This window comes from Leguminivora glycinivorella, chromosome 13 (assembly GCF_023078275.1).
Source record: "Leguminivora glycinivorella isolate SPB_JAAS2020 chromosome 13, LegGlyc_1.1, whole genome shotgun sequence".
NCBI lineage: Eukaryota > Metazoa > Arthropoda > Insecta > Lepidoptera > Tortricidae > Leguminivora > Leguminivora glycinivorella.
The window spans coordinates 11,736,893-11,753,730 of NC_062983.1; the positions used below are offsets into that span (position 1 = coordinate 11,736,893).

Below are 16,838 nucleotides of genomic sequence, written 5' to 3' on the forward strand. Positions count from 1 at the left end.
AACTACTGGCCGGGCACATCACAGTGCAGTTAGGGGATTTGATATAGTATTATTTCGTCCGGTATCATAGTAAAATTTCAAATGTGGTTGTCATTATAGATGGCGGTAGATATTGAATCAGATATGCGTGTATTCTTAAAGTATGAAAGTGCATTGTCTGGTATTTTGGAGCACGCCGAGTACTGTGATATTTCATCTGATATAGAATGCGGTTGAAGACGGCGTTTTAAACATCAAAAACGTTTGAACTGCTTTTATCGAGTATTTCATTTCATTTATTTAACATTAAAGTCATGTGCATTACAGAAGGTGTTAGTTTGAGGTAGTCAGTACATGACACCCGGGTAGGGCGCATAATGTTAGTACTTATGAGGTACTTACTTATATACTAGTCTACATATTACCTACTTATACAATTTCTAATTCATGCGTTTTGATGTAATATTAATGTCAGAGGGAGTACAAAATTAATAATTATATAAGTATCAAATCACACACTTATTTTTATCGTCACATGGTCGTCTTCAGAAACTGTAACTATTGTTTATGTGCAGGTGAACGGCAAGCCGACCAATCTGACAGGACGCGGCGGACGACGTCACGTTATCTCATGGATGGACGCACCGGACGATCTTTACTTCAGGGCCACCGAGGCGGCTAAGTGAGTTTCAACATTTTCTATCGCTTTTCGTATTCATCAGGATCACGGACGGTACGAGTTCTCTCGTCGTCTGAATATGAGCCTTTAGTCAAACAATGTGTCTCGAGCGGGTCGAATCTCTCTTGCTTAAGAGGGCTTTCGTGTGAAAAACAGTGAAATCGCAACCGAGCGCTTGATCATACCGTGTGTGGTATCAAATTAAAGGGCTTTGCGAGTTGTTTACAAATATATATCACATTATAGGACTTTTTCTACTTGGTCTAACAAAATATGAGAAAATGTCCAAAAGTGGTAATAATTGTACCGGTGAAGGCCAGTTTTCAAAAAATTGCCAAAAATAAATAATAGCAATTTATAATCACTAAGGCATAACAGCAATTTAAGTAAACGTTGCTGATTAATTAAGTACAAAAATTATTTCGATGTGATGTAGATTTTCAAAGAAATTGTCACTTAATTTTAGGTAATTTCTGAAAAAAAATTGAATTCGTCTTAGCTTTGTTTACTCTTTTTTAAAACCTTATAATAAAAATGTAGTCTGAGAAGTTTGTAGTACAGGGTTTACGAATTATAAATTTACCTGTTTTAGTAATCAAAATTGTCCAAATTTTACAAATAAGATCGACTAACTCAGCTCTATACGTGTGTTTTTCTAAACGTGAATTAGAAAAAAAATCATAATTAATTTAGTGACTTGGTTTTCAAAAATCCAGCCTTACAAAAATCAAGATAATAAGATGCTCTAACTGAAATTTGAATTCAATAAATCTATTGGATAACGGAAAGTGTAGTATTTCACCGACTAAAACTATCAATTTTACATTATTTTGACGTTTTTTTTTTGAAAGCAGCCTTAATGTATGTGTTTCGTCAGGTCTGCGCGCCGGAGCCTGAGCGGCGGGGAGCTGCGGCGCGGCGCGCGCGCGCCGTGGCGAGCCATGCGCGGGGCGGCGGGCGGGCGCGGGCGCGGGCGCGGGCGCCGGGCCCGCGGTGGGCGCCGGCAAGGCGGCGGGCGCGGCGCCGCCGTGCCAGCTGGTGATCCTGGACTGACAGGAGCCTGCGCGCGTGCCGCCGCCGCCGCCGCCGCACCCCTACACCATGGAGGCGCTGCTCGGCTGAGCGAACTGTATATTCCTGTTGTAAATACGAGTGCGCGTGTGCGTGTGCGTGCGCGTGCGCCACGCCAGCCCGACCCCCGCGCCCGCCGCCCGCCCGTCGCGCGCCCGGCGGTTACTTTAAACGAAGATTGTATTTTTGGTAAACGAATCGCCGAGGATGGATTCTGTAGATAATATTTTAAACTATATTGTTCTTATGTGGTTTGATCTGGAGTCGAGCAAAATAATGTATTTGATACATAAAATGATATGTAAGTCTATTTCATTCGGAGATTCATTGTAGGATAATTTACAATTTTTTTCATAAATAAAGCACAAATCGAGATATCCGTGAGTTTTATTTTATTATTCTTATGCATAGAAAAATAATTAAATTCAACATGCTTAATAAATTGATGGGAATTTGATTGCAAAATTTGTAACCTTCGTGCCTTAAATTCCTTGCTACACTCGGGGTTCAGTATTTGAATCTTTCGCTTGCTCAGGTAACTACGTATTACGGTTATATTTAGCATGTATATTCATCTGCGATGGTGTACATTGCAAGATCTGGACGAAGCGAAGAATTAATTAATGAAATCCCTAGCATAGCGTATGTTTCGAAAATAGAATCCTAGTCGTAGTGAAGTGAGGGATTCAAAGTGTTAACGCCCAAATTTTTATATCATATGGCACGTACCGGTACTGTTTTCCTCGTCGCCTATGAAAAAAAAACTGTATAGTCTATAGAAAATCTTCAACTCAATTACAGGACTTGAAAACAACATTTTCAGTACAGATGGTGTTTTTTTTACGCACTAGTGCGAGAAGTGGTTCATTATATGCCAGGTCGAAACTTCGGAGGGTCATCTGTACTGAAAAACGTCGTACGATACGCGTGCAAAAAGGAAATTCGTAACTCGTGTCGATTTAAAACACTCCCTTCGGTCGTGTTTTAATTTATCGCCACTCGTTTCGAACTTCCTTTTTTACGCACTTGTATCGTAATGTACTATTTCATTTCGCCCCTGCATTTAAAAAGCCACCTCGGTTTACGGAAGGTCAGTACGGGTATGTGTGTTATAATTATAAGAAGTGTGTCTGGCCCCATTATTCAGAGAACACGGAGATCTGTCGACGTTTCTGTTTCTGCCGACGTTTAAACAATGATAAGTATATATATATATATATATATATATATATATATATTTGACGACCGGTCTGGCTCAGTCGGTAGTGACCCTGCCTGCTGAACCGCGGTCCCAGGTTCGAATCCCGGTAAGGGCATTTATTTGTGTGATGAGCACAGATATTTGTTCCTGAGTCATGGATGTTTTCTATGTATATAAGTATGTATTTATCTATTTAAGTATGTATATCGTCGCTTAGCACCCATAGTACAAGCTTTGCTTAGTTTGGGGCTAAGTTGATCTGTGTAAGGTGTCCCCCAATATTTATTTATTTATTATGTATATCGTTGCAATTTCGGAAATGGACCCTTTCTTACCAGCAGAGAGGGATTTCAGTAGCACTATATTATCTCTGTTAGGATCTATCTACCACTCTCTGTTAGGAGGGAGCAGTGAATAGACACAATTTTAACCTATATTAGGGTAAATTGGCTATTTATTACTGATCATGTCCAAGGAATTCATATGAGAATAAAAAAAACCAACATTTTGTAAAAGTTATATTTATTCGAGTACATAACTACATCTTAATATAAATGGATAATAACTATTTTCCGCATTATAAATATGATTTAATGTGGTTTTAAGACACCGACATACTCGCTTTCATTATATCCGAAAAGCGCTATCACATGCTTCGAAGAATCGTTTACATAGAAAAATATTTTATTATGTTTTATACGGCAGTTGCACAATGTCGTGTATAAGAGGAACTTATGGTTTTACGCATATAAAAGAAGAATACAAAATGGCACTCTGATGTACTTTCCGCTTTCATGGGGTGACCCTGATTTAATTGAGACATAGCTCAACCATCTAATTGTTTCGAAATAATAAAGTGTGCAAAATATATAGGAAGATTTCGTAAAGTTAAGAAGAGATCAGGATTTATAGTGTCATTCTCGTCAGTGTACGTTCACTCAAAGAACAGAATAAATTTCAATTTTAAATTTTCTGCCTCTCCATTGACCCACACAATACATCTAGAAGTGAGCTAACAACTACATATCTACTTATGAAGGAGCGTTTCGTGTTAACTCTAAAGGTTGTCCTGATGAAGACCGATTTTTCAAAACCAATCGGTCTTAGTAATTTTATAATTGAAATACTACTGAAATATAAGTAAGTTGTGATAAACTAACTAATCCTCGAGATTTCATTTAGTAAGTATGAAGACTGGAAGTATAGGTCAGGTTTACACAAACCACCCTAAAGGAAATATTGAAAGAGACTTTGCTTCAGTTTTGTTACAACGCTTAAGTTATATAACAGTTGATAGGTAAGTGTAACAACCTTATTTAGATAATATTATTGTCGATGGGATGCATAAACCCAAGAAAATACATAAATTACCAGAAAACGATACAGTTCACTCTCACACAGGACATTGACTTGAAGTAGTTTCCTAACTGTACTCAGAATTAATTGAGCAGGATCTATTACAGCTACTTTTACACTAAATCAACTTTGTTGGTGGACAATACGATTGTTACAGTAGGCCTCCGATTACACAACTATTTTATACAATTCCATTAATGAATATTATTACATCAGAAGTCAGTCCGTTACCGTCCTTTAACTGTCCTTACAAATACATACATAACCCCATACTTCAACTAAATTGCAGTAAAATACTACATCTACGTTTTAATCTCAAAGCGTGCAGACGGCCGCTAGCAGACCAATTCTGTGCGCGAATGAGGGCATATTCACACTAGGCTGATGGTGATCACTCACGATCGCTCACAGATAACTGTGGGCCATCAGTCACCAAACACCATCCAATACAAATAAAATGTTACTACAATTACATATTAGTAGTGTGATATAAAACAACATGGAGACTAATGTCTGCCTTGTCCCAGACTGTGAGCATAATGTGAATATGAGCCGTGCACAGAACGGCGAGCCGCGACGCCCGCGACCCAGCTGAGAGCACTCACATACACCGAGCACACACCACCAACCGTCCTCGTAATAATTATAAAATACTCATTAAAAAAATACTGTACAAATACAATAATTATTTGAAGGTAATAAACTCTTACGGATAAATCATAAGCGGTTAATGCTCTGATAAAATCTACGCCCAGACTTCCATCAATAATACACCATTCACAAATTATATACAATGTCGCTTATTTTTAATATACATGTTAGATAAACACACATCCAAATTTGATCCCAAAACTGTAGTCTTTACCTCATTTTATTTTCTAAATTAAATAATGAGATCGAACATAAACATTATGGAATTTTAAGTAAGGAGCGGGTATTAAGGTCGTGTAAATAGATCCGCGAGCGCGGAGCCCGCTCAGCGCGCCGACGGCGGCCGCTTGGAAATTATCAGGATTTGGCGATATTTTACTTTTCTTAAATGTTTATTAATAGTTTCTTTGAAAAGGCACTGATCGTCAATAATGATTTAGTGTTATTTGTTCAATTAGATCGTCTTAGCATTAAAATATTCAACTCGGAGTACAATATTTTGTATGAAAATACTCATGTGACTCTGCATACGTACATCTATATTAAAATATAATATTTTTTTCCCGTGTAATATACAATGATTTGTAAATAGATTTCCAGACAAACAAGTTTGCGGAAAACCACATTTATACAAAAATATTTTTTGCCAATGTGCAAAAAGTGCATAATATAAATTTAACCGCTTCCGAGCGTTTATAGGCTATTGGATTAGGTGGGATGTACTTTTTGGACTTCCAATACTCTCCAATCGATAATCGTGACCATGGAATGTTGATGGGACAACGGTGTCGACATTTCACCACAAGTTTACTGTTCGAACTTGTTCTTTAATGTATAGCATAACATATAAAAAAGATATTGCATAATCATATGCCACTTTAAATAAGCTAAAAGTCTTTGATTGCGTTTGTAATACATGTACAAAAGTAATGTTCAGAGTGCTCCGAACCGAGCTGCGCCCGCGCCTCTCAGTGCTTTGACAGGTTCAGTGGCAAATCTGGAAAAAGCAAAACATACTATTTATATGACAAGCAAAGATATAAAATTGTTAAACTCTTTAACTGTTATAAAATTAGTCCTTAGTAGGAAAAAGTGGTTTCCTTTTCTGTTGTTCAACGACAAGACTTCTATAGGGAGATAACCACGACGTTTTAAGGAATCATTATGGTGCTAGCCCACAATAATACTAATTATAGTTTGACCTTTGCCTGGCGGCCGTTCTTTGGTGGGGGTCAAGGTGACAAGCCAGCAAAACGCATCTTAATAAACAAAATTACAAAACGTCACAAATAACGAAAACGTTATGTGATCAAATCGTCAGTCCTCACCTGACGTAGGTTCCTCTTTAGGTATGTGGTCGTCGATGAGCGGATGCGCCAGCGGGGCCCAGGGCCCGGGCGGGACCGGCACGCCGTAGTGCATCCACAGCGGAGCCTGCGGCGCGCGGTACACGGGCGCCACGCCGCCGTACCCGTACCCGTACACGTACTGCAGCTCGCGCCACTCCTCGCGCCGGTACGTCGCCGGGCCCCACGGCCGCGCCGCGTACGGCGACACGGGCGGCGCGTACGGCGCGTGCCGGTACCGCGCCAGCTCCGGCGGCGTCGGCGAGTCCCGCGGCGCGCCCGGCGTCGGCGAGCCCAGCGTCAGCGCCGAGTAGCGGTAGCGGTAGTTGTCCGGGCTCGGGCTCAGGTCCGGCGAGTGCACGCTCGACGGCGACTCCGTCTTCAGCGAGGGCGGGTACGAGTGCGGCGAGCGCCGCGCGGGCGACGGCGCCGGGCAGTCGTCGGGCATGGACAGCAGCGAGTGGATGCTGTAGCTGCTGACGTTCTTGCTGACGGGCTCCTTGCGGACGGTGCCGTTGGTGGGGCGCGCGGGCGGCGTGTCGGGCGGCGCGGCGGCGCGCGCGGGCGCGTGGCTGGGCCCGGGCCCGGGCGACGGCGGGTACGACGCGGTGCTGAGCGCCGGCACGGTCTTGGCGCGCCTCTTCGTGCCTTGGTCCTCTAAGCTGACGCGCTCGAGCTCGCGGAGGATGCGCTTGCGCGGCGAGACCATCATGTGCTCCTGGCGACACGAGACGAGCTTGGCGTTGACGGGCGCCGGCAGCGCCGCGACGCGCTCGCGCAGCTTGTCTATCGTCCGGGCGAGTACCTTGGGCCTGATCGCCGGTTTCGTCTTCTTGTACACCCTTAACTTATGATACTGATATGGTTTTTTGAGTTTCATGTGGTAATATTTTTCTCGGTCGCAGTCCGTCCGCCGCTCGTCGGGCGGCTTGGCGGCGGCGTCGGGCGCGCCGTCGACGGCGTCGCGGCCGGGCGACACGGCGCCGTTGCGACACAGGCCGTTGCGCGGCTCCTGCGGCGTGGCGTCGTAGGGCCGGCGGCGCTTGGCGCGCGCGCCGGCGCGGATGGCCTGCGCGGTGAGCGCGGCGGGCCGGCAGTAGTACATGGCGAGCTCCTTGGAGAGGTTGCGGCGCGGAGCGGGCTGCTTCCAGCAGTGGTCGCGCTGCCAGGGCGAGGAGTGGATGGAGGAGTTGTCGTCGGAGACGCTGAGCGAGGCGGGCGGGCCGGCGGGCGGCGTGGGCGGCGTGTGCGGCGCGGCGGGCGGCCAGAACGTCTTGCGCGGCACCGACACCCAGCCCGCGCGCTCGCCCGCGCGCGCGCACCCGCGCACCAGCTCCAAGATGAACTTGCCATCTGGAATCATTACATCTTACATTTTATATCCATGTATCAAAGGACGTAAGGAAATACAATCTAAGATAAATAAATATAAATACTGGGGACACCTTACACAGATCAACTTAGCCCCAAAATAAGTAAAGCTTGTACTATGGGTGCTAAGCGACGATATACAATACTTAAATAGATAAATACATACTTATATACATAGAAAACATCCATGACTCAGGAACAAATATCTGCGCTCATCACACAAATAAATGCCCTTACTGGGATTCGAACCCAGGACCGCGGCTTAGCAGGCAGGGTCACTACCGACTGAGCCAGACCGGTCGCATAATAAGTTTAAGGCAGCGTCCCCACTTAGGCGTCGCGTGTCTCGCGGCGCGCAACGGACGTCTCCGACGTTTTTTGAATTACATTCAGTTCAAAAAACGTCTCCTCAGTACATTTTGTATAGGAAGGACGTAAGACGCGCCCCAGGCGGCGTGGCGGAGACGTCCGTTGCGCTCCGCGAGACACGCGACGCCTAAGTGGGGATGCTGCCTAATGTGCCTGATAAGTAATAGTACAGTGGGTATAACATGTTAAATGATTCATTCTTGACACTATGTATATTAATTATCTGATCACATCAATCAGACAAAGTACTTAATACACTAATGATGCCAAAGATCCAAAAAAAGGTTTAACTTAGATGAATGATTATTTTCCTGTTATCTACAGTAAAATAATTATGGTCTATTTTTATATAACCGCATAGCAAAGACACCACTCTACTCTACAAATCCTACCATCCCTGACAAATTTTTGAGATACTATTGCCACTTCTGTGCTAAGTTTACTGTTTAATAATGATGTGGAAGTTGGGGCAGTTAGTATTTTAAGTGTTTATTTTATACTGATCAACTGGGATAGGGTCTCTAGCAATAAGTGCCCTACTATACAGTGTAGGTACTTAAATACAGATGTTAATTTACCGCCACATGCAACTGATCCTTTTTTTTTCCATGTTTTACTATGTTTGCATTACTAACTAAAGTGACCACTGGTTATATATGGCACGCGTGTTAAGTGGATACATGTGGAACTCAACTTAATAGTGTAATAATGGAAAAAATGGTTCAGTTACAATTGCCCCCCCTCAGTCAAGATTTGCCCCACTGTACCATATGTGTATAAAGACTGCATAGAGTAACAATAAGCTCGAGCTGTTACTTGCTACCTTATTTATGGTTCCTATTTAAGTTTATAAATTATTTTCAAATATTTAAAAAAAAATACCTCATTTTATACTAAATTTAGTTGCTGTTAATATTAATCATAGATAGTAATTTTATGTACAACACTGCAAGATTCATAAGCAGTGATTGGAACTATGGGAGTTAAACTTTAACAAATCTTAAAGCTGACATAAATTTAAAATAAAACCAAGATTATTATCTTCAGATCAGTGTTAAATTTGATTCTATACCTGAATCCAAGATTTCTAATACATTACTACAAGGATATTAATATTTTCATCGCTGTAAGTACTCTAAAATGTCCACTTAGCAAGATTTGTTAAACTTTTACTCCCATAGTTCAGATCTGCTCATAAGCAAAACTATGATGAAGTTAATGAATACTAAGTGACAGAGTTACTCTTTGAAACTTAGTTTATTATATCTTTGTTCTGTTACTAATGCACTTGTTTATTTGTAGATAGATAACTAATTGTCCGTAGCTCCATCTAAATATCATATCAAATAACACTTGCCTTAAATGCTTGTTAGAATGTGCTGCTGTCAGATGTTGAGTCAATAGGATCAAGTTAGAGGGGCTTATTATGCATTCCTTATATGAGTGAACTGTAATAGATCACATTATGTAGATAGCAACAAATAAAAAAGGAATTAATGATGGTATTATATATTCATCATTGTTGCATAAGTATGTAAGTCCAGTTTGAAGTATATGCCTTGTTAGTAGTATAAAAGGAATGGCATTTATGTACAAGATATTTTTTTAGTTGAAAAGATTTAATAAGTTTAACCTTTTTATTTTCATTATTATATCTTAAATTCATACAGGAAACAACTCAGGTATATCATGTTGTTATTCTTATTTATGTCCTGCTGTGTTTTTGTACTAACAGCTGACATTTTCATAACAAGGTAAATTACTAAATTAATGACCAACCGATGAAATCAATATACCAAATTGTAAATTAATTTTGTTTTGGTAAGTTACTTCTGTTTTATTTTAGCTGTACTTTGCTTTCTGGACTTTTCATAACATAAGTATGTCTGTCTATCAAGCTGTAATCTAAATTAATTTGTTTCTGGTAGGCTGCCCATGGATTCTTATGAAACACACAACAATAGTGCAGAGGTAGTGCACAGACAATTGGCAACCACTCGGTCAAATGTGCCTGAGCATGGTTATCAGAGCATGAATGACTTTCTAGTTTTCCTTAAGTAGTTTACTGCAGGAGTGCTAAATAAGACAAATAACAACTTTATACGTAATGACCCATCAGCTGTTTTAACAAGTGACCCCCTACTGACCTTTGAAGAACTTGAGTCGGCCGCCCGAGCCCGAGTGCGCCGAGGTGGCGACGGGACTCTCCTCGCTCGCTGTCTTGCTACTGCTGTTCCCGTTTACGCCATGTCTTCTGTCTACTTCTTCTGTCATTTTGGAACATGTTGTCAGAGTTGTGTTCGTTGCTTCCTGTATATGCATTTCATTTCTGACCGCTCATGCGACACACGAGCGACTCTCTAGTCCGAACGCACTCGCCATATCGAACCGAACGTCGGGATCCGCGGCTCGCAGAGCGCCAGGCGCGGGCTAGGCACGACATTCAACACTTTCGATACAGTCCTCATCCTACTACGATCGCCTGCTTATTATGAAGATCTTCTAAACATTTGGATAAACACATTTTATTCCGACACGGTGACTACTGAATTAAACCAGTACTCGGACCACTTCGTTATTGACGGCACTCGCGACTAAAACACTGCTTAAATTAATACTAAATAAATCACTACACCAGTTTCTCAATCCGACCATCGAGCTCACGCTACAAATCGACATAAGCTGCTCGTTTTCAGTAGTTCATTCACACCCAGCATCCATTTTGATTCGTTCAAATATGATCGGTCTTTTTGCCTACAACCACAAATCAGAAATCAGAATGCGTTGTTATTTACGTTTAGATATTGATGCGTTGGTCTATATTTCAACAATTATTTTTTACCCGTCCTGAGTATTGTAGTGTTTGATTTATCCTTTAAATTTGAAACCATTTAGAATTATTTAAGGATCAATTAATTATATTTTGGTTGTTAAACCGGAGTTAAACCATTTATAAATTAAATCTTTATAGCAAAAATTAAACGCAAAACAAGTCATGGCTCCGCGCACACGGGCGACAAAGTTGCTCGGCAACTTTCGTATTTGTATGAAAAGTTGCGTCGCCTCGTGTGCGCACCTTCATACTAGCCCATAGACCGAGCGACGGAGACAAAACAGTTTTGTCGCCCGTGTGCGCGGAGTCTAATTTATTGGATTAATTTACGATAAATATATTAAAATAGAAGGAATATTAATACTTAAGCAGTTAGTGCCATAAAAGACTATCAATATATAATTATAATATTCATAAAAATATTATTTCAATGAAAGGAGTTTCTAAATAGTGTAAAGTCTGTTGCAGTCACAGCTAAAAACGCTCATCGGCGTCACTTTTCTACTTCTGTTCTGGCTTGGTTCTGGAATTTCTGGCAACATTTCATAAAAGTCGCCGGCCGCCATGTTGAAACAAACGTGACGACTGTAGACTGTTTGTGCATTTTTCACACATTTCTGGTTAAATTTGCTAAACGTGTTCAAGTGAAAGTGAACAGTGCTTATCTTAATAATAAAAAGAACGCCTTCTTAAAATGACGGCGTCAGAGGCTTCGTACAATCGAAAAATAATTTCGGAAGATTTGTCAAATGTTGAATTCGACACAAGCGAAGATGTGGAAGTTATTCCCACATTTGATTCCATGGGCCTTCGGGATGAATTGCTGAGAGGAATTTATACTTATGGTAATTATATTTTCTTGTATGTTCAAGTTAAGTATTACCTGTTAAACGGTATTTGTGAATGGTATTATGTATGTCAAACTTTCTAATTCCAGGATTCGAGAAACCTTCCGCTATTCAGCAGAGAAGTATTCAGCCAATTGTGAAAGGCAGAGACGTAATCGCCCAGGCCCAGTCAGGCACGGGTAAAACCGCCACATTTTCAATTTCCATTCTGCAGTCGTTGGACACGACTCTTCGTGAGACGCAGGTTCTGGTGTTGTCGCCCACTCGCGAGTTGGCTACACAGATTCAAAAAGTTATCCTGGCTTTGGGAGATTTTATGAATGTTCAGTGCCATGCTTGCATTGGAGGCACAAATCTTGGTGAAGATATTAGGAAGTTGGATTATGGCCAGCATGTAGTTTCTGGAACTCCAGGAAGAGTTTTTGGTAAGGAATAGATTCAAAAATAAATGCAACTGATCTAGGAACTGTTGCTATCACTTACATAGCAAGTTCTTATTGAAATACATAGATACATAGGTACTACCATTTTGTAGGAAATGTTACTCATGCCTATTACCTATTTACAGACATGATCAGAAGACGTGTACTCCGTACCAGAGCAATTAAGATGCTGGTCCTTGACGAAGCTGATGAGATGCTTAACAAGGGCTTCAAAGAGCAGATTTATGATGTCTACCGTTACCTGCCACCGGCAACACAAGTGGTACTCATATCTGCTACTTTGCCTCATGAGATATTGGAAATGACTTCCAAGTTTATGACAGATCCCATTAGGATTTTAGTTAAACGGTAAGGATAATTTAAAATTACTCTAATAAGTAACCAAAGTACACAGTAAATAAAATAAAATATTCATTGCAACATCAACTTCCGTTTATGATAGTTTGTATTTTGATAACCTAGCAGGGTTGCTGGCTAATTAGCCCTTTCTAACAATTTAACCATGTAAAACATGTGTAAAACCCAAAGCAATGTTTGTATGTTTTTTTTTGACAAAAATATTTAGAAATAGAACTTACTTACTTACTGCGATGGCTCAGCGACCCGAAGTGGATCTTGGCCTCCGACACTAGATTCCGCCATTCGCTCCTATCCTGTGCAATCTGATGCCACTCAGTCACTTGAAGGTCACGCAGGTCTTTCTGGACCTCGTCGATCCATCGGTACCTGGGCCTTCCGACCGGCCGTTTTTCAGTAGATCGCCACAAGTGAGCTCTTTTGGCCGCACGATCCTCTCCCATCCTCTCCACATGGCCGAGCCATCGCAGACGAGAAGTTTTACTCTCGCCGATGACGTTGGGCTCGCCCACTAGCTCTTCCACCTCCAAGTTCTTCCTGACTCTCCAAGAGCCATCCTCTCGTTTCGTAGGGCCTAAAATCTTTCTGAAGATCTTCCGCTCTGCCACTAAGAGCTTATTCTCCTCCTTCAGGGTCAACGTCCAATAAATAGAAATATCGATAATATAATATATCGTTTAGAAATAGAAATATAATTAATTTATTCATGGCATACAAAAGTTTATGTTATTTACAGTGATGAATTGACACTTGAAGGCATCAAGCAGTTCTTTGTAGCCGTGGAGCGTGAGGAGTGGAAGTTCGACACACTTTGTGACTTGTACGACACATTGACCATTACACAAGCTGTGATATTCTGCAACACCAAGAGGAAGGTGGACTGGCTCACACAAAAAATGCAGGAAGCCAACTTCACAGTCAGCTCCATGCATGGTGACATGCCGCAAAAGGAGAGAGATAATATCATGAAGGAGTTCAGATCAGGACAAAGGTATGACCCAAATCATTTTCTATCTGTAAAGACTAAATGAAGCTGAGTTAATGGATATTTGATGAAACTAAAATGCAGACATCAACATCTCGTCAGGTTTTGTTCTGGTAGAGTACCATGCTTTAACATAACTGTATGCTTTTGCATAACAGCACTAGAACTGGAAAGCCTACCTTACAGCTGTAGAGATCCAGTTCTAATACATACCATGGTTGCAATAGATTTACTTAATTGTTCCTTACAAATCAGGCCCATCTGTCACTTTTGAATGAAGAAAATTGAAAGGATAATGAAATTGGAAAATTTTAAATAAACTAATAATACTTTTTTCATGTTACAGCCGCGTGTTAATCACAACTGATGTTTGGGCAAGAGGTATTGATGTCCAACAAGTATCCCTTGTCATCAACTATGACCTGCCCAACAACCGCGAGTTGTACATCCACAGGATTGGTCGTTCAGGCCGTTTCGGACGCAAGGGTGTTGCAATCAATTTCGTCAAATCAGATGATATCAGAATCCTGAGAGATATTGAGCAGTACTACTCAACACAGATTGATGAGATGCCAATGAATGTTGCTGACCTCATCTAAATAAATTTAATTGTTTAAAGTTGAAATCTCCCCTTCTTTCACATCCTGTGAACAATAGGCACTGCAAAAGGTGGTAGGGTTCTGTTAACACCCTTTCTGCAAAATTGTGAGCTAAAATAAGCATCAATATATTTTCTAGAGTTAATGTAACACAATAAAAGTGAAGTGTAAAATCTTGTTTTAATTTTTATTGCTTTAGCAATTCCTCACAAGTATTAAAAGAAACGTGACGTGAAACGTGGTGACGGGTTAAGAATTTCACCACCCCCTTTCTTCCCGTGGGTGTCGTAGAAGGCGACTGTGGGATATGGGGTAAATTGTGGCGTAGGCGAGAGGCTGGCAACCTATCACTGAAATGTCAGTTTAGTTTTCTCTCAACCCCTTATTTGCCAAGAGTGGCACTGTAACTTAACAGTTTCATGTGCTCTGCTTACCCCTTTATGGGAAACAGGCGTGATTGTATGTTGTTGTTGTATTAAAAAAAAAAGTATATAACTTATTTTAAATCAGGAGTTCCCAATATTTTAAAATCCATGCACTTGGAAGTTACAGATTTAATCCTGGCACCCTAATCTAGCTTGGCTATTTGAAACAGATGGTGTAACATGTGGATTACCTCATGGGACTATACTAGAATTTCTAGCCCTGATTTAAATCAATCGCTGATAAGCTCAATGAACTGAGAAATTGTGCTACATTTTTCTGAAGCGCAAATTTGTTGGCAATTTGCCAAACATTAAAAAAAACAGACAAATTGAGAACCACCTTCCTAAAGATTTGAGTGATGGTTAAAAGTAAAAAACCAACTAATATACAGGTTGTGAGTTTTTGAATGCATATTATTAATAGGTATTAAGAAAGTACTTAAAATTTGATGATATATGTATTTGAATAAAATTATTCCTAAATGCCATTAAAAATACTTGTACAGGACTAACTTCAAGAGAAAAATGAAACATTTATATGTTAAGAATACAATTTAATATTTGATAGTCAAGATAAACAAAAATATGTAAAAATTAAAGATTTTCATATTACATTATTTGATGAAAATACATGTTAATACACAAATCTATTTTATGATATTCTTAACCTAAGATAAAAGTTATGTTCCTTAACATATGTTATAATAAAACTTCCAAGATTATAAAATCTTATCACTATCAGCTAACTTTTTGGAATGCCACAAACTGATTTTACTAAATATTTTCAGTAATTTCAATAAATACCTACTCTATACAGGAATCTTTTTTTTTTCTATAAACCTACAAAACAAAACACTTATGTAGTTAAATAAAAATGATTTCATGACAAAAACTATAATATCAAGTGCATGATGATGAGTTTAATGCATAAGGTTTAACCTTATTATGTGATGATGAATGCCCCTTATGTACTTAGTGTTAAGGCACACATACCTTAACAATACACTTTTTAGATTGAAACAATTAAAGTGTACAATATCAAATAATTTATTTTTGCAAAACACTATTTGCTATACAGCAATAAAAATAACTCCAAAGTGTTCTTAGGCCCTATGATCTCATGGAATTTGACTGTCATTACAGCTCAGTTTCTCCTACAGATTCAAATGCTTTCCAACGTCGGTAAATAAATATCCCTATGGCGCCAACCAGGAGAGCAACCAGGATCTCTGTGAGTTGGTCTAAGAAGCTGGTACTGGGCTCTGTGGACTCCAATGCTTGAACTTCAGGCTCAGGAGCTGTCTCAGGTTCAGGTGCTTTCTGTGTCTGTTCATCCTCACCTTTAAATGCAATTTGGTTTAATACTGATTGTTCTTCTTCAGTCAATGGCTTGGCTGCAGTAGATGACAAGAGCTTTGCTATTTCCCCACATTGAGGGCATGACCAGCTGGATGATTTTTTAGCTAAAATTTTACGTTCTGCAGGAGTGTAGTCCAGTGACCCAATAGTTCCCTCAGCAGGAGTAGGCATGAAAGCAATTAAAGCCAAAAGTGCAGTCCTAATTGACCAAGATGGTTGCCAAGTCTCAGGATGGTGTCCAGATATTGATAAACATATCTTTTTGTTTACTTCGAAACGTCCATTTGGCGTTAATAGTATTATATGAGGTGGATGCATAGGATATTCTTTGGGCAATAATATTCTACCGTGATAGATGCCACCTTCAAAGTCGGTACCCTTGGGACCCTGAACGGTGAAGTGCCACTCAAACAAGTTGTCTTCTAGAGGCCGTGCGCAATATTCTTCGGTGGCCTCCGCCAACTCCAGCGCTTCTTTCATTAGTCGTTTCACACCAGGACACTTGATATTGTATTTTTCACCCATTTCTGTCATGTTTAAAAACCAGAGGACTAAACAGAAAATAAAATAACAATGCTATGACGCAACAATGATGGTAATACGAGAAAACAATCTTCGTAAGCACAAAAGAATTTGATAACAAAATCTTATTTTACAGATGGTAAGAGAACTGTCATTTTGATCTTCAGAGTAGTTTAGGATGCGGCACACAGCAGACCAAAGGGACAGACACGGTCGTTCGACTTAAAAATTATGTTGAATAATTAAAAGACTTCAAAGGTTGCGCCATTATATACCATATTTTGTAATAAAATAACAATTTGATCAGTAATTCAGTACAAACGTATAACAATATAATTCGTACACGTAATTCTTAAATTTGATGAGAAGAATTTTACCGGTTGTTATTTGTAAGTCTTAAACAAACTTGTCAGTATAAGTTTTATTTTTTATAATGGCAACAAA

The 16,838-nt window shown here is 40.2% G+C and overlaps 4 protein-coding genes across 4 annotated transcripts in view; 2 read left to right on the forward strand and 2 right to left on the reverse strand.

Moving 5' to 3' along the window:
• Positions 1–2,106, forward strand: part of LOC125232601 (metastasis-associated protein MTA3) — a 95,553-nt gene extending 93,447 nt beyond the window's left edge. The window contains exons 17-18 of the mRNA XM_048138327.1: positions 555–661; positions 1,536–2,106. Coding sequence (XP_047994284.1) covers positions 555–661; positions 1,536–1,953 — 525 coding nt within the window. The 3' untranslated portion in view covers positions 1,954–2,106. The remainder of the gene's footprint in view (positions 1–554; positions 662–1,535) is intronic.
• A 3,302-nt stretch (positions 2,107–5,408) lies between these two features.
• LOC125232666 (serine/arginine repetitive matrix protein 1) lies at positions 5,409–10,786 on the reverse strand. Its single transcript, XM_048138419.1, has 3 exons — positions 10,171–10,786; positions 6,266–7,636; positions 5,409–5,934 (listed from the first exon to the last, which is right to left on the reverse strand). Exons 1-3 carry the CDS (start codon positions 10,343–10,345, stop codon positions 5,906–5,908), a joined length of 1,575 nt encoding a protein of 524 aa, XP_047994376.1. The 5' UTR covers positions 10,346–10,786; the 3' UTR covers positions 5,409–5,905.
• A 631-nt stretch (positions 10,787–11,417) lies between these two features.
• On the forward strand, positions 11,418–14,261 carry LOC125232478 (eukaryotic initiation factor 4A-III). The gene is made up of 5 exons (XM_048138160.1): positions 11,418–11,701; positions 11,794–12,129; positions 12,273–12,495; positions 13,241–13,495; positions 13,836–14,261. Exons 1-5 carry the CDS (start codon positions 11,551–11,553, stop codon positions 14,086–14,088), a joined length of 1,218 nt encoding a protein of 405 aa, XP_047994117.1. The 5' UTR covers positions 11,418–11,550; the 3' UTR covers positions 14,089–14,261.
• A 793-nt stretch (positions 14,262–15,054) lies between these two features.
• Positions 15,055–16,686, reverse strand: LOC125232479 (ubiquitin-conjugating enzyme E2 J1-like). Its single transcript, XM_048138162.1, has one exon. The coding sequence runs from the start codon at positions 16,404–16,406 to the stop codon at positions 15,651–15,653; it is 756 nt and encodes a 251-aa protein (XP_047994119.1). The 5' UTR covers positions 16,407–16,686; the 3' UTR covers positions 15,055–15,650.
• Between the last annotated feature and the right edge of the window lie 152 nt (positions 16,687–16,838).